The 22257-nt window shown below is 43.0% G+C and overlaps 1 protein-coding gene across 1 annotated transcript in view; it reads right to left on the bottom strand.

Annotated features, from left to right (window-relative positions):
* Positions 1–22257, bottom strand: part of Fbn2 (fibrillin 2) — a 202491-nt gene that overhangs the window by 58481 nt on the left and 121753 nt on the right. The window contains exons 19-32 of the mRNA XM_005356130.2: positions 20417–20542; positions 15758–15877; positions 11099–11236; positions 10525–10575; positions 9939–10064; positions 8837–9064; positions 8013–8138; positions 6482–6610; positions 5554–5679; positions 4756–4881; positions 4230–4352; positions 3952–4077; positions 3117–3242; positions 744–866 (exon numbers count right to left, since the gene is read on the bottom strand). Of these exons, the coding sequence (XP_005356187.1) occupies positions 744–866; positions 3117–3242; positions 3952–4077; positions 4230–4352; positions 4756–4881; positions 5554–5679; positions 6482–6610; positions 8013–8138; positions 8837–9064; positions 9939–10064; positions 10525–10575; positions 11099–11236; positions 15758–15877; positions 20417–20542 (1794 nt within the window). The remainder of the gene's footprint in view (positions 1–743; positions 867–3116; positions 3243–3951; positions 4078–4229; positions 4353–4755; positions 4882–5553; positions 5680–6481; positions 6611–8012; positions 8139–8836; positions 9065–9938; positions 10065–10524; positions 10576–11098; positions 11237–15757; positions 15878–20416; positions 20543–22257) is intronic.

Here is a 22257-nt window from a genome sequence, read left to right on the forward strand (position 1 = left end):
TTCCTGAGAAGTCACCATGGGGACCTCAGATGGCTTTTTTCCCCTCTCCTTCTTCTATTTTAAATTGACCTGGGTAATGCTTACCAGCTGGAAATATTCTTTATTGTCACAGTATGGACATATTAAACAGCTTCATGAACGACACCCAGAGTATAATCCAGTCCCCTGCCTCAGGGCTATACACTATTATTAGGCTTCAGTTTAAGAGTTATAGAACCCAGGGAAAAAGATTTTCCTAGTCTCCCTTTTTCGAGTTAGACTTCTTGGAATTCAACAAAAATACTTAGCTTTGCCTGCAAGGACAATTTTAATACTAAGAATTGCCCACTTCCTCCCATCTTAAGGCCATGTGAAAAACCCCTTTGTTTCCACCCTGGACTTCACTGGCTCTCAAACCGCACTGATTACTCTATGGAAAGACTGGGAAAACACATTAGCTGTTTTTCATGTTACAGCTGTTTAGATCACTGGCTGCACATCAAATAATTTTTTTTTTCAACTGAGCAACATGCATGAAAAGGCAGATGCCAAAGCATCCTGTTGTAATTTGACCATTTATATTAAAGCTAAGGAAACACTCAGACAGGAATTATCCCTGCAACCAAAGATAGCTTTGATTTACGAGAGAATAAATAAAAAGCGAAGAGGATGTTCCCGTTTGGAGTGTTGATTAGCATGTGTGCAAGGAAGAGCCACGCAGAATGTTGGCCCTTCGAGAAGGGTTTTCCTCTCTGCAAACTCACCAATACATTTGATGCCATTTCCCACCCAGCCTTCTCGGCAGCTGCACTTGAAGCTTCCGGGGACATTCAGACATGAGGCATGCATGTCGCAGTTGTGGGCACCAATTTCACACTCATCCACATCTGAGAAGCCAGAGTTAAAAAGGCAAAGATGAAGCATGAGCTAATTAAGTCTACTTCCAAGTATGTTTCTGTAAGACAGCAATTTAGGATAAACGCGAGGTTTGTACGGAGAAACACTGACACCGCCTTAGTCTCTAAGTCATTGTCCATCCCGGTAAGATACAAGACTTCATGATCATGACCAAAAAGTCCTTCTCTCCAACAACTTCCTGGCCACTTCCTGTTGGAAGGAGAAAGTGCAGCTGTTGTCCCCTGCGGATATGAGTGGCGGCCCCCACACGTTGCGAAGGCCCATTCAAAACTCCGTAAACTCCGTGGGAAGGATATAAAGACACATTTCAGGAGAGATTTTTGAAAAAGACTTTACTGTTCCTTCCTATTTATATTTATCACATATTTTTCATGAAGATAAGAATGAGCCTGATTTAAAAAAGTCCACCCTTCATTTTCAAAGTCAGTGCCCCAATGCGGATGGGGGGTAGAATGTTTGCTTGGCATGTGTAAACACCTAGGATTAACTTCCAGCATCACACACACACGATCAAAGCTACACATATACTCAGAGCTTTCGTAAAAGGTCACTTATGTGTGTGCTTTTGTTTGTTCTTTCTTATCTGAGATTATGTAAAGAACGCTCTCTTCAGATGTGGCCTAAAAGGGGACCAATGCTCACTGGCCTGTGTTTATGTTCACAAATACTACACAGAAGCACATACATGTGATTTATTCAGTCCTGTGCAGCCTGAGGACATTTTGGCCAACGGCAAACCATGTACATGACAATGGTCCCATGAGCTTATAGTGCCTGGACATGTGGCTGATGCTAACATGCAGATGAATTCATCTAAGGACACGTGTCTTGTGATGTATGCCCTTTGTAAAGCCGTGCACAGCCATGCACAGCCGTGTGAATGTGTTTATACAGAACATATACACTTGTGTACAACTCTGTCAGTTTGGCTTCCTCAAACTTTCTAGGATATGATTCGTATCTGCTCTCGCCGCTCACTGACTACTGGCCGCCACTGCTGAACTGATACTGAGCACACACTCCTGGCTTCCATCCCCTTTGCTATTAGTAAAGTCTTTGCCCTCGTTCCTCATCATCTGCCTTCTCCTGGAGGGGCAGCTGAAGTTTTCCCTGCAGCCCGAGCTTCTCACTGTGGCCTTGAACAAAATGCTATACAGGGACCTAAAGGTGAACATTCAGGAGACAACTAGCCAGACCATTATTAAGATGTTTCCTAGTCATATCTGTACTCTATGGGATAAAACTAAATAGTAAAAACTGGACTCAGGAGGTGAAGGAGTGAAGAGAGAAAAAGGAGAGAGGTAATGGTAGGGAGGAGAGAGAATAGAAAAGAAGAAACCAGGGGGGTAAGGCAGCAAAAGTCTAAATAGAACCTAAGAACGCATTATCAGTTTAACATTGCAAACTAAATAAAAACTTGGATCCTTTAAGACAGTGGTTGTCAACCTGTGTGTTGCAACCCTTTTGAGGGGTTGAATGGCCCTTTCACAGGGATTCCCTAAGACCACAGGAAAACATGGCTATTTACATTACGATTCAGAATAGTAGCAAAATTAATGTTATGAAGTAGCAATGCGTGGTGATATTTTGCTCTATCAGATAAAGGTTGTCTGAAAATTAGAGCGTGGAGCTAGCTAACCACAGAGGGCAGGCAGTGGTGGCACAGAACCTTTAATCCCAGCACCCAGGAGGAGGAAACAGGAATCGATATGACTGGGCAGAGAAAAGAAGTGATAAAGCAGGGTGGAGACGGGAGCTTGGCCCCTTTTCACCCGGGAAGTTGGTGAGGCGAGAGGTGGCTCTGGCATGCTCCTTTGTCTCGCTTACCTTTCTTCATTTACCCCGATATCTGACTCTGGGATTTTATTATTAAGACCAATTAGAATTCACGCTACAGCAACGAAAATAATTTTATGGTTGGGGGATCACCCCAACATGAAGAACTATTTTTCCTTCTTTACATGGGCCCTCCATCAGGGCTGTAACCAAGCGGAGGGACTGAATGTGGCTGCAGGACCCACCAGAAGCAGGGCAGACTTGGCCCACTCCTTCCTACGGGGTGACCTCAGACATGATGCAGGGTAAAGGTAAGAGTCAGTTACCCATCCCGTGACAGTCATATGCTGGTGGACTGGCCCGACGATGCTGAAGGCTGAAGCGATGGCTGCTTTTGAAACCTGTGAGGCTCAAGTCTCGCAGACATGGGGTTTGAGCCCTACCTGTGCATCCCGTGGTCCCCTTCTTCACCGAATAGCCCAGCTGACAATGGCAGATGAAAGAGCCCTTCGTGTTCTCACACTCCCCAAACATACAGATGTTGGGATTCAAGTCACACTCGTTCACATCTGGAAAACACATGTTCTGGTTACTGCTATCACATTAATTTAAAAGCCACCTTTTAATCTGAATAACACCGTACTGAAAGAAACAGATAAAATTGAAAATGAGGTCTCCTTGAAAGACTTGTCTTGCAAGGAAGTACTATGCGCCTTTAAGGGTGTCTGAAATAATTCTTTTTCAGATTTTACAGTTCTGGCAAAAATGGCTCAGATTTTCAAAGTAACAGTGAAATGGGTCTTCTTTCCCTGTGGATGTGTATTCATGCATGTATCAAACTCTCATCTGTTGGAGAGTGACATGCTGTCTTCTGGATATGACATGGCTATCACATACATGATCACAGAGCAGCTGTGGTTACTTGTACAAGATCAACTCAACTAAAACTGAAACATAGATGTGGTAGGTAGTCTCCAGGTCCTGTCCCCAACTGAGGAGCTATGGTCAATAGACAGTTGCTGAAGGAGAGAGAACCATTTTTTTTTGGAGGATGTGGCCCCCTGGTAGTGCATGGCCCTACACCCAAGCACATAAGGGCAACCAGACTCAGTTATAAAAAAAACAAACAAACAAAAAACCAAACATGCAGTTGGGAAGGAGACACGTTTGAGGAGATGTGGGAAGAGAGGGAGATGGGGTAGTCATAATATTTCACTCTGTATGATGGTCTCAATAATAGAGAATACTAAAGAATTACCATTGACTTCTGATACTCACCGATGCACGTTTTCATGTCCATCGAAGCCATGAAGCCATCGTAACAGAGGCAGCGGTACTCCCCAGGAATGTTGGTACACTGGCCACCATCACAGACATCAGGATTGTTTTCACACTCATCGATATCTGATGACACAAAGTTAACGCCCAGTGAAAGCAAGAATGGCTTCCCTTGGTCCCAAACACATTTCCTCTCTTCAGCTCTCTGCGACCAAGTCTGGAGCCACATTTGTAACAGAGCAACCGTAGCATGCGCATTTTGTATATCTTTTCTGTACCTGCACACGATCTCCCATCTGGCATCAGTGCATACCCCTCACTGCAGCTGCACTCGTAGCTTCCTTCCGAATTGGTGCACTGGGTGTCGCAGCCGCCATTCATGATCATACATTCATCGATATCTGTGCAGATACCAAGCGCACGTTAGATGCCAAGTACAAAGGAATGTGTGCTGCATCTTCTTTTCAAACAGCTGATGCTTGAGTAGCTTTGGATTGTCTTTATATTGGTACTGATAAAGTTTATACCATTAATCTCCCTTAACCCCTTTCACTTCCTTTTATATAGCATTCTATTTAGTCCACTAACCGAAGAAGAAAGAACCCAGACATATAACTACTATGGAGTTTGGGGTACTTTTTATAATAAGACCCAGTGGGGTTTCTGCAAAATCAGCAAACTATCTGACCCCTGCTTGCATTCATTCCCAGTACAAGGGGCCCTCATAGGCTTTAGGACATATTTGATGCCAAAGCTCGATGGTCTGAGAGATGGGAAATGCAGACCTGTGTGGCCCGCCCTTACCTATACAGCCTTGGCGGTCTGGCGTGGCCTGGTATCCAGGATTGCAAGAGCACTGGTAGGCTCCGATCATGTTCACACATTTGCCATTTCTACAGAGATTGTCGCTCAAGGAACACTCGTTGATATCTATAAAACACAAGCAGAATTTGCTTTATGCCACAGCAAAGTTGGAAGAGCCTTTAAGAGCAGGCTTTAGCAAAGAGGTGCCACCTGAGTAGGGAACAGGACAAACTGGGAGGTTTGGTGAAGATGCTGGTCCCTGTTCACTTATGTCTGACCCCAGAACTTCCTGTTGTGTTGGAAGCATTCCTTTCTCTGTCTATAGTTTCCAAGATGGAACTGCATTTTCTACTAGACCTTGAAATGTATATAACATAATTGAGCAATTTTTAATGTTATTTAATTTTATTTACAATTATATAGCCACATGCAGCTAGCCATCGCCATCACAGAGTGTACGGACAGAGTGCATGCCATAAATGAATCTTATTATTATTTATTTTACTTCATGGGTTTACCCTGGTGTGTGCATGTGGTCTTCAAACACTGTTCAGATGCTGCCTACAGAACTTGAGCTATCCTGAGGGAAGACGATGGTTCCAGAGGACAGAGTTAGGACAGTCAAGACCCTAAGCAAGATGATGTTTGCTTTCATCAAGCTGTCTGTGTGCCTGGGTATGTGGGCCTTCAGCCCACAACTGTCAGTTTAAAACAATTTGCCCTTATGAGATGGGCAAATACTCCTGATCTTTATCCATTGTGCTCACTGGATTTCTATACGAAGGGGAAAAAACTCACCCACACAGTCCTCACGGGATGGTGACAGCTCGTGTCCCAGTGGGCAGTCACACTGAAAGCTGCCCTCAGTGTTCACACAGGTGCCACCCCTACAAAGGAGAGGGTTACGTTCACATTCGTCAATGTCTGAAAGGTAAAAACGTGAGATCCATTGAAGAACTCGGAGGAAAACACATTTACATATATAGTACAGGAGAAGTGGGACTAGGGGGCAGGTGTGCGGCTCAAACATAACGACACATCCAATCAGAAGTGGGGCAAGTTTTACTTTTTGTTTCAATATAAAAATTATGAACCTTCTACTCTCAACACAGTAAACCATTGAAAAATTTTTATGTGTAATATAATCTGGTTCATAAGAGGTTACTTATACAAAACTTACTTTATGTCATAATAAACTAAGAGGTTGTATGGCGTTGCCAGTCATTTAGCATTTATAGCTCAAATCCAACTGAAAAACAAAATCCTAAGACTCCTAAATGATTACAGTTAGGAGGGTCTAATCTGTGATCCATGGTTGCTTGCAGCTCAATTCAGTCATGAGTGCAGATCAGCACACTATAGACAACAACGCCCTTTGTAATGTGAATCGGTTGTACCCTGAGAGTGGCAACATCTTATGTGGCAAGTTCCACAAGTCACTCATATGACACAGTGGCCTAAACATTCTTCAGTATCACAACTACAAAGCACAGCTCTCATGGGACAGGCAAGGCAGGACGTAAGTTGGAGGTGACCACAATGCTACCCATTTAAAATGTATTGCTTCCAGTCTGAGGAAGGTTATTTTGTCTGCCTTTGACAGCTCTCGGCCTCACTCCACCTCTAGTCAAGGATGCTGCCATGGCTCTGAAGCCAGCCATGACACAGCAGCCCAGCCTGCATGAGGCTGGTGTCCTAGCCAGCACGAGGGTCTGGCTGAGCTTACCCATGCAATTCTTCATCATCATGAAGCCACTCTCGTATCCCTCAAAACACTCGCATTCAAAGCTGCCTGGCGTGTTGACGCAGATGCCACTGCCACAGAGGTCAGGAGAGATCCTGCACTCGTCAATGTCTGCTCCCCGTGTTCAAGAGAAAGAAAAACACAGCACGAGGTAAGAGAGGGCTGGAGGCATGGGGCCTTCCATGTCAGGGGCTGCGGTTCTGAGACCTGGGAAACCAGGACTGAGAGGAGAGAGAAATGTTCTGAGGAGATGGGGTGGAGGGGGACGTTGTCTCCTTCATAAGGCACATTCCTTTCTCCAACTGTCAAAACTGTCATGGCCAACCGGCAGGTGGGGCCTGTGTGTCTTTGAGTTCTGAAATGTGGCCTTCTCTTTGCGGCTGAGATGTCGTCATAGAGAATGGACCAAGCGACTCCTCTGCAAGGCCCAAGTGGAGAGGCAGTGTGCTGCTCACGTGAAAGGAAGACCCAGCAAGGCATGAGACTGTTCATTCTCCAGCCAAAGGAGCGTGGGGACCTGGAACCCTGAGGCTAAGAGAGCTGACTGGCAGGACACAGACAGGCAGCCTCGGAGGCAGACACAGCACACCCCTTAAGCCCGAGCCTGCGGGCACAGCGGGGCCTTGGACTGAACCCACTTTGTGATCCGTGCTCCATTCGGCTGAGAAATGCTTACTTACCAACTTTAAAAAAAAAAAATAAAGAGAAATCCCATGTTTGTGTTTTGCTGTGTTTTCTATATTCCAGCCATAGTATCTACACTCTGAAAAAGTTTATGAGAAACCCTTACACCTGTAGCATATTTTCAGTACTGACGTTGGAGCACAAAATATGTTTAAGAAAACATGAGCCATTAAAAAAAAAAGTCACAAAGAAATGTTTCTGCCTCCATCTTATCGTATGTTAAAATATTTATTGATGTATCAAGGCAGGGCCTTCTATGTCTCTGACTGCCCTGGAATACCAAGTCATTCACAGAGATCCACCAGCCTCTGCCTGCCTGTTGAATGCTGGGATTGAAGGCACACGCCAGCACAGAAGCCTCACTGTGTCTTTTGATGACCTGAAGTTTGAAGCCTTGCAGTAAAATCAGTGGACAACTTCTGCATTTGTAATAAACTGCATGCCATCAAACAGAAGCATTCCCAACTTCATCTCTTCTCAGGGTAAAGAGGTCTAGAATGTTGTTTGCAGGTGAGGGAAATCAGTCAAAACACATCTATCACAAACTAAAACAATTACTAGAATATTCTTCAAGCTGTTATATTCTTTAGTCCTCACATATTTTGAGGATCATATTTTCACATCAAAACAACATTTTGTGCGATTTTGTAGCTCTCAAAATTATTTGAAGAACTGGATTTTAAGTTCCATAAAAGAAAGTAATAATAATAACAACGAGGGAGAAAGGGGGCTTATATTCGCACTGAGAAGATGGGCTTTTGAAGGCTGTATATTCACTGCAAAGGCAAGAAAGCTAGGGCTTATTAATGGAGAGAAGAAGCCATCTTACCTGTACAGTTTCTCTCCTCCATGTCCAGGGCAAAGCCATTATTGCAACGGCACTTGAAGCTTCCGATGGTGTTTCTGCACTTCCCGTGGGTGCACATCCCGGGAAAGGCTTTGCACTCATTGATATCTGAAAGCAGAGTGAGGCCCAACCATGGAGCTGGTTGACAGGAATGAGTCCTTTTATTGCCTTAACTTAAAAATCTATCGCCATGGACAATAATCGTGCAGCCTTGGACAGGGACGGCTCCTGGGGTCTGCAGTGATCACAGAGATGGCACAGAAAATGTGTCCATGGTGGATAATGTTCTCCACCCTCAACTGAGTCTCGCTTTTCTAGACCTGGCTGTTGCTTATGAAGAACAGTGGGGACGGGGATCTCTCTGCTGCTGAGGAACTGGGCAGGTCTACCTCCCCTCAAGCCATATAAGGAAAGGACAGGGCCAGTAGAAGGAGAGAAAGAAAATGATGAGCGTCCAGTTTCCTAGATTCCTATTAATACTGTCTTTTACATGTAATTTATAGTTTCAGACCTTAGGTTGGCCACAAAAACAAAACCCATCTAATTTGCATGGGAAGTAGAAAAAGACAAGATTTCCTGAGCAAAATGGGAAGGTGGGGATCATGGGAGAGGGTAGAATGGGAGGGGGGAGAAAGGGAGGGGAGTGAAGGAAAATATATAGCTCAATAAAAACAATTTAAAATAAACACACACACACACACACACACACACACACACACACACACACACACACAGAAACCCATTCTCAGAGAGCGTAGAGAGAGAGCCCTGGTAGTGTAGCAGGCCAGGAACCAGCTTGCAGTTACCTTTGTAAAATGGACGCCCAGTGAGGATGTCCCCTCTGTTAGCAAAGCCTGGGCCCCGGGGGCACAGTGTCTCATATTCCTTGGTGCCAGGCTTGGGGCATTCTTCACACTCTGTGCCCCAAGCTGCCCCGACTGCACAGCAGCAGGCGTCCATGCGGAACTTCCCAGGAACGGGATGGATGCATTCATCCTCATCCCACTTCAGGAAGCACTGCTCCAGGCGGATATCTGCATGGGGAGTGAAGCCCAGGCTGAGCCTAAGTCGGAACGCTCACTGAACGTCCCTCTACCACCTCTGTTCAGCGACTTAGACACTGTGTGCCTCAGTCTACCTGTGCGCAGTTAAACTCTCTCGTCTCCTGAAGATCCTTTCTACCTCAATGGCAGTGCTGGGTGAAGCTAGCTCAAGAAAGAATGACGGTGGGCCTGGAGGCAGACTTCCAATGAGAAATCTGTCACAGCCTTGAATGGCAACGTAAGACCTGGTAGCCATATTTGCCATGTGGCATCTCTCCCACTCTCCTTAGCGTCACCCAGGAGTGCTTTGCTCAGATGAAACCTGGACTTATTAATTCTGTTTGATTGCCTTATTACATTGGCAGCAACGGTTTTCCAGGGATTCAAAACTTATCATTCAGCTCATCAGTACTCTGTAAAAGTCAGGTGTGGCAGTGTATACCCATAACTAAGCACTGGCAGGCTCTGGGGATTCATTGCCCACCCATTCTAGCCACAATGGCTCTAGATTTGGCAAGAGATCATGATGTCTCGCTGAACCAAAAATAAATAAATAAATAATAAAAAAATAAAGAGAGAGAGAGATCATGCCTAGTTTTCTTCTATTATATAACGGGAATAACTCGTCTAAAGTATCAGAAACTAAAGCTTAAATGATAGTTTTTCTTTTTAATTATAAAATATGCTTTAAACAGAAACATTTTTAATAAAGCACATATTTTAATATCTTGGAGTGATTTTCCTCTCAAGCAGTATCTCATTTAAAGCAAATGTCTCCAGTACAGACTCCGGTTTTGGACTGGCCCAGAGGACAGGGATCTGATGGTTAGCGTCATGTATGTGGACAGGAAAGCATGCCTCTTACCCAAACACACGCGACCAGTTCCATCCAGCGTGAGGCCTTCAGGGCATTCGCAGTGGAAAGAGCCTTTGCTGTTGACACAGCGGCCATTTGGACAGACGCCAGGAAACACCTCACATTCATTAACATCTGTGGGGGAAACGCGGCAAGCAGAAGGATAAAGACCTTACAAATAGCAAAAGCAGGTGTAGCCTCATTTCCTGTGTGGTGAGGGCATTCAATCTGCAACCCAGTGGTGTGGGTTATTACTTTGGTTAAAGCAAAAATATTCCACCGCGCAGCCACCAGCTTTCCCGGGCACCAGCTGTGCAGACGACCATGGCCTTGCTGTCCATAAAAGCGCAGCCCAGACATGCTCCCTTGCCAGCTGTTCTGTGCCTTGAAGGCTGGGGACTTCCTTATGAACTGACTGTATACAGAGGAGAAGTGGGAACCTTGAAGCTGTTTCCCAAGAGCGCCGTGTTGATTACACTGAGCTATTTTAACTGAAACCTCAAGGGTCTTGAGAAGAGCGACTAGCTCCTTGAGAGCGGACAGAGAATCGGCGCACTTTCTCTAAGGGTCTGTTCCATTCCAGCATTGTACCCACCTTCGCAAGTCACACCTTTGATCCTGGCAAACCCTCTTGGGCAAGCTGCGTCTGTAAGAACGGGACAGAATTTTACTTCGTTATTAAAAGAAAAGAAATACATTTGCCAGGCTCAGTGTGAAGGAATTAAAATTTGCAGCTGGGTGGCAGAGGCTGAGGACCAGTTGCCTTCAGTTCGGAAAACTCCCTCTTGCAGGGGTAGCACCACCAGCGTTGACCCAGATTGCAGCTGCTTCTCCCACAATGCCTCGCTGCTCAAAGTGACAAATGAATTAAAAAGCAAACGAATCAGAGCCTCAAGGACAAGGCCATCCTGTTCTCCTGGGACACAGCCAAACGAGGACCCAATTGAGCCAATTCTCCTTCCACGTCTAAGATACTTAGGAGGTCTGCTCACACTTAAAGGAAAACTCAAATTGTCCATTTCTAAAGGAGAGTGAATTCCACCTGGGAAGACATTTTTGGAGAGAAGACAACAGTCTTCTTCTCTATAGACACACTGTGAGAACAGACGTCCATTGACTTGGAGATGATGTTCCAACCAATAGCTCAGAGGGTCAGGTCAAGTGCCTACCTAGCTCACAGCGCTCACAGGGGCTCCCCCACGCAGCTCCGAGGGTGGCACAGCATTCGGACTTCAGGGTGGCCCCATTGATGTTCACCTCACAGCGGTTGTCCTGGATGTTGAGCCAGCAAGTCCCTTTCAGGCTGTCTGAAAAAGAATAGGGGAGGTTGGGAAGCTCTTACCTGGGAAAAAAACTCTCTGACACCAAAGGGATTTGTTACAGTGGGAAAAGATACAAGAGTATTAATTCTTAAAGTCATTTTGACACCACATTCTTTGAATATATTGACATGTGCCTGTATTTAAATGTGGCATAAGTCAAATACTGAACTGCACTATCCCATACAATATGGCCATTAATACGATTGTATCTACTAACAAGCTATAGAGAAATAACCACTATTGCCCTAGGGTTCATTCTGGTACTAGGAATATGGTACATTGCCATGACAACATCGTAACATAGGGGGAAAGAAACAGCCTCTATGGTATGTGCTTTGACAGTTAAGAACAAATATATAACAATTTCATCATTCCCTCATTCTTCATTGAACATGCCAGTCAAACTCCACATTCTATTCTAGAAGAGCCAGTATTCCCCTAACTGTGAACATTTATTTGATTAATAACTTGGAAAGAATCTGAAAAAAATAAAACGAGCCCAAAGATGACAAACATATGATGATCACACATAATTATGTGAAAGCAACAGTCATCCCTTGGTCTTTCAAGGAATGCTTGCTTTTCGGTACTTTATCCTGCATATTTATCTGTAGTTTTCACTCTATTGCTAAAACTAATATATACTTATTTATCATCAATGACGTGAGGGCATAGAGAAATATAAATAAGATATAAAAATCCCCTAGCAATCTGACCGCCTGAGATAGCTACTCCTAATTGTTAAAATGTTTCCATATCTCATTTAACTGTCTTTAAATAGTAAAATCCTAGTGAGCGACCATGGACATCGAGCTGGTGACTCCACACGTGTGAAAGGGAAAGGTCAGTGGTTAGGGAAGCTTTGGGCAGAATAACAGATTTGAACTGAACAAAGAGCAAATGGCAACTGATTCTGAACCAGGGGCAGTGAATTTATTCCCAGCTGACAGGGCCGCTAGTAACTTCCTAGACAACTGCATGTTTAATTTTCTTTGTACCACTGTGACTTTCAGGTAAGTGGGCACATACGGGTAGTGGAGTTCTGGATGTGCAGCTAAGAAATCTGAACTCATGACAGTGGCCTCAGATGAATCTGATAACAAGCCCTTAAGAACATATTGCTGCGCACAGTTGAGGGATACCAAAGTACATCCCCACAGAAGGCATTCCATTCCATTCATTTCATTTCATTCATTTCAGAATCTCATTTCATTCCATTTGCAAAGTTTTACTTCTAAATTTTACAATAAAGCACAAACAAAAGTGATTCCATAAATCCAGAGCAGGAACTAGGAGAGAAGTAATTACAATGCCTGTGTATATATGTCACAAGAAGTTGCCATGGCCCAAATCTTCTGGTGGTAGAGATTAAACTAAAGGAACAATTCTTTCCTTGACCTAATCCAAAATGCTGTGGGCAAGGGTGTGGGAGGGTGGGGTGAAGCTGTATGAGGAATTCAGAACGTGGGCAGGGCTGGATGAGAGTGTGGGAGAAGCTGAGGTTCTGAGAGGAGCTGGATGAAGGTGTGGAAGAAGCTGGGGGTCTGGAAGAAGCTGGGTGAGGGCATGGAAGAAGCTGAGGATGTTGGAGGAGCTGAATGCAAGGGTGGGAGAAGCTGAGGGTGTTGGAGGAGCTGGGTGAGGGTATGGGAGGAGCTGGGCAGCTGCTTTCTTTCTCCTTTGTCTTTGCTTTTTCCTTTGGGGCAGTGTTTGGTTTGGGGAAAAATCTAACCCTAACCCTAACCTAACTCTAATCCTAACCCTAACCTAACCCTAACCAGTTTGTATAGAGACAGTGACAAGGACAGGGGGTAATGAAGAAGAACACACTAAGATAGGATGTGTGTAGGAAGATGCTGGAATGAAATATATTACTATGTTAAGCTAACCTAAAAGAATTAAGTTTAACATTAGAAGAAACATAACGGGTGGGAGTGAAAAGTAGTGGAAATACAGGTAACCAGCAAGAAAATCAAAAAGATCATGCCTATGGATCCAATGTGGAGTTCGGGAGCAAGGTATCCATGCTAAAGAGGATAATTGGGGGTGGCAGTTTAAAGAATGGAGCTTCCATTGGTGAAGATAAATATATGTCTAGGAAACAGGATTGAGTTTAGAAATCAGAGCCTTGTTTTAGACGTGCTCTATTGAGATATCACGAGACATCCAAAGGGAAACAGTTGCAGTCAGGTGGAAACACAAGCCTGGAATTAATGGAAGGGTAAGGATGGATCCATGGAATTGAGAAACAGGGTGAGTTCACACAGGGAGGCAAAGAGATCAAGGGCCAATTGGTGACATACTTCAGGGCGGAGGCCAGGAGATTAAGAATGACAGAGCAAATATTAATAATAATTTTAAAAGAGCCAGAAAACAGTTGCCCTAGGAATGTTCACAATGCAAGTCCTGAGAAAGTGAGTGACAGGCTTCTTTGCTAATAGTCTACCATAAGGAATAAACCATGGGATCCAATAGCAGAGAAGCTGCTGCTCTTTTATGTCTATGGGAGTTAGGGGCATGGGCAAGGATGCACGCAGACCTGGGACAAAGACAAGGGACACAGGTGTGGATTATATATGGCACTACGGAAGCAGAGCAGAGCAACGCAGGAAAGCTGAGTCAAATACATTGTCCTGTCATGTCTAACAACAGCAACCTGGATACAATTGTCTTTTAAACATTTAGGAATTCACTTAAGATAATCTTTAGTGTATCTGAAGGATTAACTCAAAGTCCATAGCTATTCTTAGAGCCCAGTGAAGTAAGAGATGGTCTGACTTTAGTAACCACACAGAAGAAATTTCATTCCCTATGCCCTGTGGCTTATACCCTGTGACTAGAGGTGGCAGGGCAATCACTGATTGGGTAGCCCCACTGAAAACATGCTTCAGGCAGTCTGGAGAGATGGCTCAGTGGGTAAAGGCGCTTGCCAACAAGCCTGATGACCTGAGTTCTATTCCTGGGAATCATATGGTGGAAAGAGAAAGCCAGCGGAAACACTCAAGTTTTATCCGAATGAATGAAAAGCTTAAGACACTGGCTGGGGAAATGTGGTGGTGTTTACTTGTTGGCAAATGGAAGAATGACTTAATGATTTGGGAATAAAACGTCTTTGTTTCATTAATAACTATAAGGAAAAAAGGCCAAGATAATAAAAGTCTATATGATGAAACAGAAAGGAGGATGCCTTTGATGCTCAAGTGGCATACAGATTGCTTTCTGACTATGAACTGACTGATGCTGAGTTCATTTCCTTTATGTAATAAAAATGACTCCATCTTGGTTGGAAATTGTGCCTTAGCAGAAATATTTCTGCTTTACAGATCCAAACCCCATACCCTACCACCGGTAATTAGATTTAAAAAAAAAATGCAGCTCTGCCCAAGGCATGTGGCAACTGATTTCTGGAAGGAGAACCAACCAATGCTCAGATTCCAGTGGCCATGTTTCACTAGCAAATGAAGACAGGAGTGTCGTGTCTCCAAAGAGGGTTCCATTGATAATCTGGGCCTTGCTCATTTCTAACTAAAATCAAGTAAGATAGCACCCAGCTGTCTATGGAGACAATGGTGAAACCACTTGTATCTTTTGCTTAACTATTAAATCGCTAATTCATTTTGGCTAGACAGCAAACAAGAACTTGCCCATGTATATTGGCATTGTGTAGCTTCTTTTAAATGTAGATATTAGGTAGCCATGGGGATTGTGGCATGCCACAAGATGGAGGAGCAATGACCGGGGCAGACCTTTCCCTTATATGCGATATTTATTCCCAGATCACACTCTCACACTCTGTACACGTTCTGTGCCATTACCAAGACCTGGTCTTGAGCAGGCACGGTGGCTCCTGCCTGCAATCCCAGGATCTGTGGAGTTGAGACAGGGGAATTGTCAATTCCCAATCTGCCTGCTCTATGTCAGGTTCTAGGCCAGCCTGGGCTATACATCAAAATTCTATCTTGGAACAAAATCAGGAATAAAAGAACTGGCCTTAGTGATTTTGAGTCATATTTTTATCCATAGAGATTTTCCAAAGCAGAAGAACACTTATCTTCTTTTCTTTGGAGGACGATGGATGAGAGAAAGGAAAATACTAAACTCCTTCTACGTGTTCCTGGTTAAAATCTTCATATTCTTATCCTCTGAACTGAATCCAAATTCCATCGTGTCTTTGATTACAAAAGAAGGTTTAAAGATCTGTGATAGGGATTTGATGGTACCATGCCTTTTAAAGCATTTGAAGGATAAGAAATGTGTGTGTGTGTGTGTGTGTGTGTGTGTGTGTGTGTGTGTGTGTATTCTCTATATATTTCTATACATATATAGAAAAGCCTACAACCACAGCATCACGTATCTACTGATGTGAAAGGGGGCATTCTGGGACAGAAATGTTTAAAAGCCTTCCTAATTTCTGCTCTTCCGCTCTCCTCCTGTCCTTTCTGTTTCCCCCACAGGAAGGCTGAGGTAGGGAACAACCTTCACATGGAATCTTTGTAGGAAGCTCACCAATGCAGACGAATCCGGTGGAGCTGAGCTTGCTGCCGGGCGAGCACTCACAGTGGAAAGAGCCGAGGTTGTTCCTGCAGGCCCCATTGACACACGGGTTGCTCTCACACTCATTTACGTCTATAATGCAGAAGGAAAAGATTCCGTTAGAGCTGCCATGCGTTTCTGGAAAATATTATTCCAGCAAGCCGCGCTATGCCAGAACGTCTGGTAAACTTGGCTCTTATAATTTTAATATGGATCTGCAAGGCCTAAAGTGAATGGGGAATGAAGACATGTTCTACAGTGTGGTTACACATCTATTTGACTGGACCCTCAGTAGGACCAGAAGGAACACCCTGTTTGGAAAAGGATTCAGTATGTGCACCTTCTACGACTCTGACTAATTATAGCTGCTTTGGTTTGCTTTTTGGTTGTCACTCAGGTGCAATCCAGTGGCACAACAAAGCTTCATTGTTTTCTGTCTCTTAGAGTTCTCTGAGGTTTGAAGACAAAAGCATCCCAGCATTGGCTTTAATTCTGAATTCCTAGAGGCAATCCAAGAAACAAGGACTGGGATATTCATCCTGGCTCCAGAATTCTCCACAGTCACCATCCACCATTCCCTTTCCTCAGCCCTTTATGGTCACATGATTACTTAATGAATTACTTCACACAATTAACTTTAGCAAGACATAAATTAGGAAAAGTAGAGCTGGGGCAGGGTGGAGGAGTTGTCTGTTGGTGGAGCACATGCCTCAGGTTGCTGAATTTAATCTCCAGAACCAATAGAAAAAGAAAAAAAAATAAATTTAATTGCATCGAGTAGGACTTCATGATTACTGTTTTAATCTCAAATCAAATCATATACCAGTAACCTAGGCAGTTTCTGTTGATGTCAAAAGCAAATAGAATCATAGTACACCTACATTTTCAAGAGGCGACTAAGAAATTCTCAAAGGTAAATAGCATAACATATGAATTATGGTATGCTATTATGAATTAAAAGGTAGACACAGGTCTCAATTAAAATATGAATGATAACATCAAAGTCACTTTCCATAAAATCCAATTACTCAGTCACGAAGGCAGCCACTTAATTATCTATCCTTGCTTAATTACTCCAAACACAGCAATGTACCTCAATGCTTTTAGGTTAAACAGAAGGGTCTCTGAGATCCCAAGGAGATAGTCCCCTCTACACATATCTTTGGATTTAATATAGACACTTCTTTTCTTTAAAATATTGTAAGTAAAGCTAGAAGGCTCCATTGCTTGCTCCTGACTACCTCAAGTGAGATGTAAACCAGTCCTGAAAGGGCCAGGCTCAAAGTTGACTGCCAGTCACTGGGATAAAAATATCAACTCAAAAGTATATGTTCAAATACGAAAGATGTGCTAGCAAAGGAAGGGGAAATCTCATTGGGGCTGAAACCCTAAACCAAGAACTATAGACAAGTAAGGAATACTAGGGAAGATGCCCCAACTGGTTATTCAGTACCAAGTGGTCACCCTAAAAACATGCACATACCAACAACATCATACAGACTGAGCAGGTTATAGTTATATATTTAGATGCACACACATGTAACAGCATTTAAAGAGATGGCGGCTATGAACTTGAGAGGCAGGTGCATGGGAGGAGCTGGAGAGAGAGAAGAGATTAGTAGAGAATTATATAATTATATTTCAATTAAAAAATTTCTGTAGAGAGCAGTTACTGTCACTTCGGGGTGTCTAGAGATGAGCTCAGATATTAATTTAGTTCTTGAACTATAAATTACTGTGGGAAATGAGAGTATATTTTGCTTTTAGGTTGCTTGCAATGAAAAAGGACTTCTTGAAAGTCAATACAAATATTTATAAGACTAATTCAAATACAAGGCCTTTCAATGAAAAGTATTGAAACCTTTTCATGAAAATTTAAGTACAAAAGAAACGAGATGAGCAAGAAGTATGCAATCTGAGGGTATCCCACATTTAATTCTCCAATTAATTCATTTGTGAGAGCTCCCCCCTCCCAAAAAAAAGAAGGGCTGATGTCATCGTTATAGTTTTACAAATACCCATTTTGAATTAAGCAATGGCCTACTCAAAAACTATAAACACATATAGCGACAACTACAAATATCAGCTATTTAGTTTTCCCTTAAATACAATGTTTTTATGGTATAAATGTCATGGAACCAGAAATTGAAACAGTTCACTGTACATTTCTGGAAATAAACTTCAAAGCACATCTGGTTTACATTGAACTAGTTATGTCACTGGAAACACAATCGAAACCACAGTCCTGGATGTAAAAATTTTAACTTTCACAGACTCTCCAAGCTCAAGCAAAATGAAATAATTCCTTTGTAACCTCAGTCTAAAATACAGAGAAACCGCCTGCTTATTGGTACTGTTGCTTATTATATATTTAAATTAATCTATTGAAACCATGAATTACAAATAGAGTCAGCCAACAGAGAAAACACATACACAAAAAGCTGAAATTTGCAAAAAAGTCTGTTACTAATTCTCTGTCTAGCCCATGGAAATTAGTGAAGGAAGACTCGAGAGGAGAGACCAGGCTGACAAATTGACTGTACCCAATGGTGGAAGTCAGGAGACTCAGGGAGACAAGAGATGAGAGGCCCCTTGGTCGGTACATATGTAGTTTGGGGGAAAACGTTAATGAAAGGCAAATAACAGTGGGTAAAATAGTTACTTGGGTAAGTTTCCAGGCTAACTGATTATTATTTTTTTTAATTTCCACCAACATTATAAGGTTGGAGCCAAAATATTTTTCTATCATTTCATCTTTGTTCATAGACTATAGACTCCTTTCCTATGAACCCCAGATAAAAGCCATTTCCATATCAAAAGAAAGACTAAGGTTTGTGGGGACAAGTGCTCTTTAAACAAAGGAAGTCAAGACATCTCTACTGTCCTTGTTGTCTGGTTTGCCACTGAAGTGACTTACCATTTATGTGACAAGCCAGCATTTTGCTACTAAATGTCATTCTGTCTTTTACCTGTTTGGTAGTTTACCTATCAGTGCCTTTCAACTCTGTCTTACTTGTTTTGACAATTCAGTGTTCACACCACAGACCCAGACCCCAGCCATTTGGTTCCCACGCTCTCTCTCTCATGCCATCGCCAGAAGGAATGGTGCATGTGACAGTTGGGAAGCAAGCCTTTAATCAGCAATAGTTCTGAGCTAATCGAGACGACATCTCATCTACCCCTACTTTCTACGCTTCCTGAGATTTAGAGAAACTTAACCCTTTAACAGAGAACCGAAATGGTAAAATGTAGCAGAGGTGTGGCTATCCAGGACAAACAAAAATGCCACTAGAAGCCAGGAAATAGGAAATGTCACATGTATAGTTGCAGAGCTTAGCAGGGTTTACCAAGAGATGCCCCTCGCTCTTCGGGGATGCCCTGACCATCTGTGGAGAAGACAAGTACTCCAACCCAGAAAGGGAGGCAATTATCTTAGCTCAGTTTAGGAAAATGTGATTTTATGTAAATGACTGTCCCCCCACCCATACATATTGGTTAATTACTCTTTTTCAGAGGTCCCTCCAACTCAATCCAAACTTAGAACTGCGCTTTGTAATTGCATTCCTTTGGCTTCAGCTGAGACATTTGTGTTTTGGCATCTTGTTCAATAGTCCTAAGTTGCTTCTGTCCACAAGAATGCTTTGAAGTTAAAGAAGAAGATGAAAAGAGGATGCTAACATCTCCCCACCCCCCCATCTTATAATAGTGCTATTGCACTTTTCCGGGATGTGGAGTCGCCGAGGAACAATCACACCCACAGAAAAGGAAAGGGTTATTCTGCAATAATTAATATTAACTTTCTTAAAACAAGCTACTATTTGGAAGTGGTAGCAGGATTTGAGCAGATTATAGGAGCTGTCTGCAGGCCCACATCCTAGACACTAAAGGAAGAAAATGAATGTTAGCTAAGAAACAGATCATTCTGAAACAGAACTGGGATCAAGATATCAAGTCATCCCTGAATGCACTCACATCATAGCCCGAGTCCCACTGAAAACAGAGACTGCCTTAAGCATTGAACTTGTTCAAGAAGCTTGCACCGCAGAAACTCATGGCAGAAAAAAACGAGGTTTTAAAATATTGACCTAATTTAGAGTTACAAACCCAAATGATATCCTTCAGCTAGTCAAGCGGAAAGGGTAATTTTCATAGAATATGTATTTCAGGGAGGAATTAGTTTCACATAGGCTCCAAATATTTTTCTAGGTCAACGTTTTGACACTATCAACCATCCAGTTCACAATGAAGTGGCTAGCCGCTGAGTACTTTTGGAATGTAGGTTTTTAGGTTAGTGTGTCACAGTGATTTTTTTTTAAAAGGGTAAACCTAGTGAACAAAATCAGATATTTTATTAGAATGAGTGAAGTTATACGGCTTTTTCTGTTGGTTTTTCCAGCTGCTTGATGATCGATCACCTATGTGAACGGAACAAACCAGCGGTGTTTATAAACTGTGTTTAGATGAATGCCCCTCCCAGAACCTTCAAATCCACAGACAGAGATCATAAAACAAGGAAGGCCTTCTCTCACACGTATTTTGATGGCACCCCTTTACTATGACTTCTGTGGATGTATTTTGAGGTACTTCAGGGGCTCAGACATGCCAAGTCAAGGAAGACAGCCCAGCCCTTACCTTCGCAGGTCTCTGTCTCTGTCCGGAACACATAGCCAGGGGGACATGTGCAGCTATAACTCCCCGGGGTGTTTCTGCATAAGCCATTGTCACAAAGCAGCCGGTTTACCAAGCACTCATCAATGTCTGCAAGCAGTCAGCAGAAGACAAGAGGTGGACATGATTACAGGAACATCACACGAACCTCCTACGCTTTACTTTTATTGGTTTTGTCCCTCACTCTTTTCTCTGACTCTGTATTTTTATGCCATACTAGAGCAAACACATTCTGTGCTCTTCAGTGGGTACCTTCTTCTTATGCTGGTGGAGGCTTTTACGATCTTCTGAAGTCCTTGGAAAATGTGTCAGACTTAGCCAGGGCCCATTCTTTGTTCTCCTTTAGTTACCTTCCCCCACTCCCTAAAAGCGATTATGCTAGGTTTATTTTTACACTGAAAGCACTGATAAAATATAATAAATAGTTAACCTCATTTGCCAGTAACCTTACACATAATAAGAATACAATATTTTTCAATTTTTTTCTATTAAAATTCCAAGAATGCATTAAGTGTCGGCTATGGGAAATTTTCCCACTGTGTTTCCAGCTAAGGAAGTGGAGTTCCTAGCAGAGCACTGTTGATGCACTTCATACATTCCTCTGGCCATGCAGAATGGCCCAGGGAAGACGGTTTAAAACCTAGAGTTCAAACATTCGCATTAGCTTTATCTCTTTTTATTTGGAACAGATCTCACGCTGTAGCTCCAGCTGGCACTGAATTCATTCACTGTGGGCTGAGGTTACAGGCACTGACTTCTTATCGGCAAGTTTGGTTACCGAGAGGAAGAAATAATAACCGCACTTGGGGATAGGGAGTTCCTTTTGCTTAAAGTGATATTTTTCCTCTCGCAAGCAGTTGCCCTTGGTCAAATGGCATAGGGTCACCATGACGATACTGAAACAGGGATCAGGAAACAATTTCACGTAGCATCACCATAGATAGTATTCTTTCTGCTTCACTTGAGTCTTACCCACCCTGGATGCTATATTTTGCTCAGATTCCATCTCTTACTATGTCTTCTTAAATGAAACTTGTATAACCTCTGTCACTTTTCTTCAAGGGTATGGCCCCTACTAGGGTTACCATGATCCAGTGGATGATCGTATACACCCACGCATAGATGGGCAGCACAAATTGGACTCAATTGGTTAATTAAAAAAAAAAAAGAACGGATGAGGTTGGAGGGGGCAGGACAGTAGAAGGGGGAGGGATGTCGAAGAAGCTGGGGGAGGGGCAGGAGACATATGCTCAACATGCTTTGTATGCACATATGAAATTCTTCAAAAGTTAGAGATATATTTTTAAAAAAAACTAATCCTGAATGAGGCCACATCCTGTGCTTCTGAGGTTGAGGACTTTGATGTATGTTTACTAAGGGACATAGTTCAATTCCATGAGAAATGGGTAAGAAAATGATGAGTCAAATGCTTGGTAAGACTTGCATGTTTTTTATTTTATGTGTGTGTTTGCCTATATGTATGTATGCGCACTGTGTGCATACAATGTGGAGAGCGAGAGAGGGTATCAGATATCCTGAAAACCGGGGTCACAGAGAGCTATGAACCACCATGTGGGTACTGGGAACTGAACCCTGGTCCTCCGGAAGAACAGTCAGTGCTCTTAACTGCTGCAACATCTTTCCAATCCCTTTATCTCTAAGTCTTTAACAAATATCACACATATGTAACGTGTCATAGCTGTGTGACCTGAGTTCTGCGTGGGCCTGGTCACAGGATTTTTTTGGTTTTCAAAGGGCCCACCCACATGCTCATTTGGAAGTGTCTTTGCTTCCACTTAACAAAG

The sequence above is a fragment of the Microtus ochrogaster genome, chromosome 18 (genome assembly GCF_000317375.1).
Source record: "Microtus ochrogaster isolate Prairie Vole_2 chromosome 18, MicOch1.0, whole genome shotgun sequence".
Taxonomy (NCBI): domain Eukaryota; kingdom Metazoa; phylum Chordata; class Mammalia; order Rodentia; family Cricetidae; genus Microtus; species Microtus ochrogaster.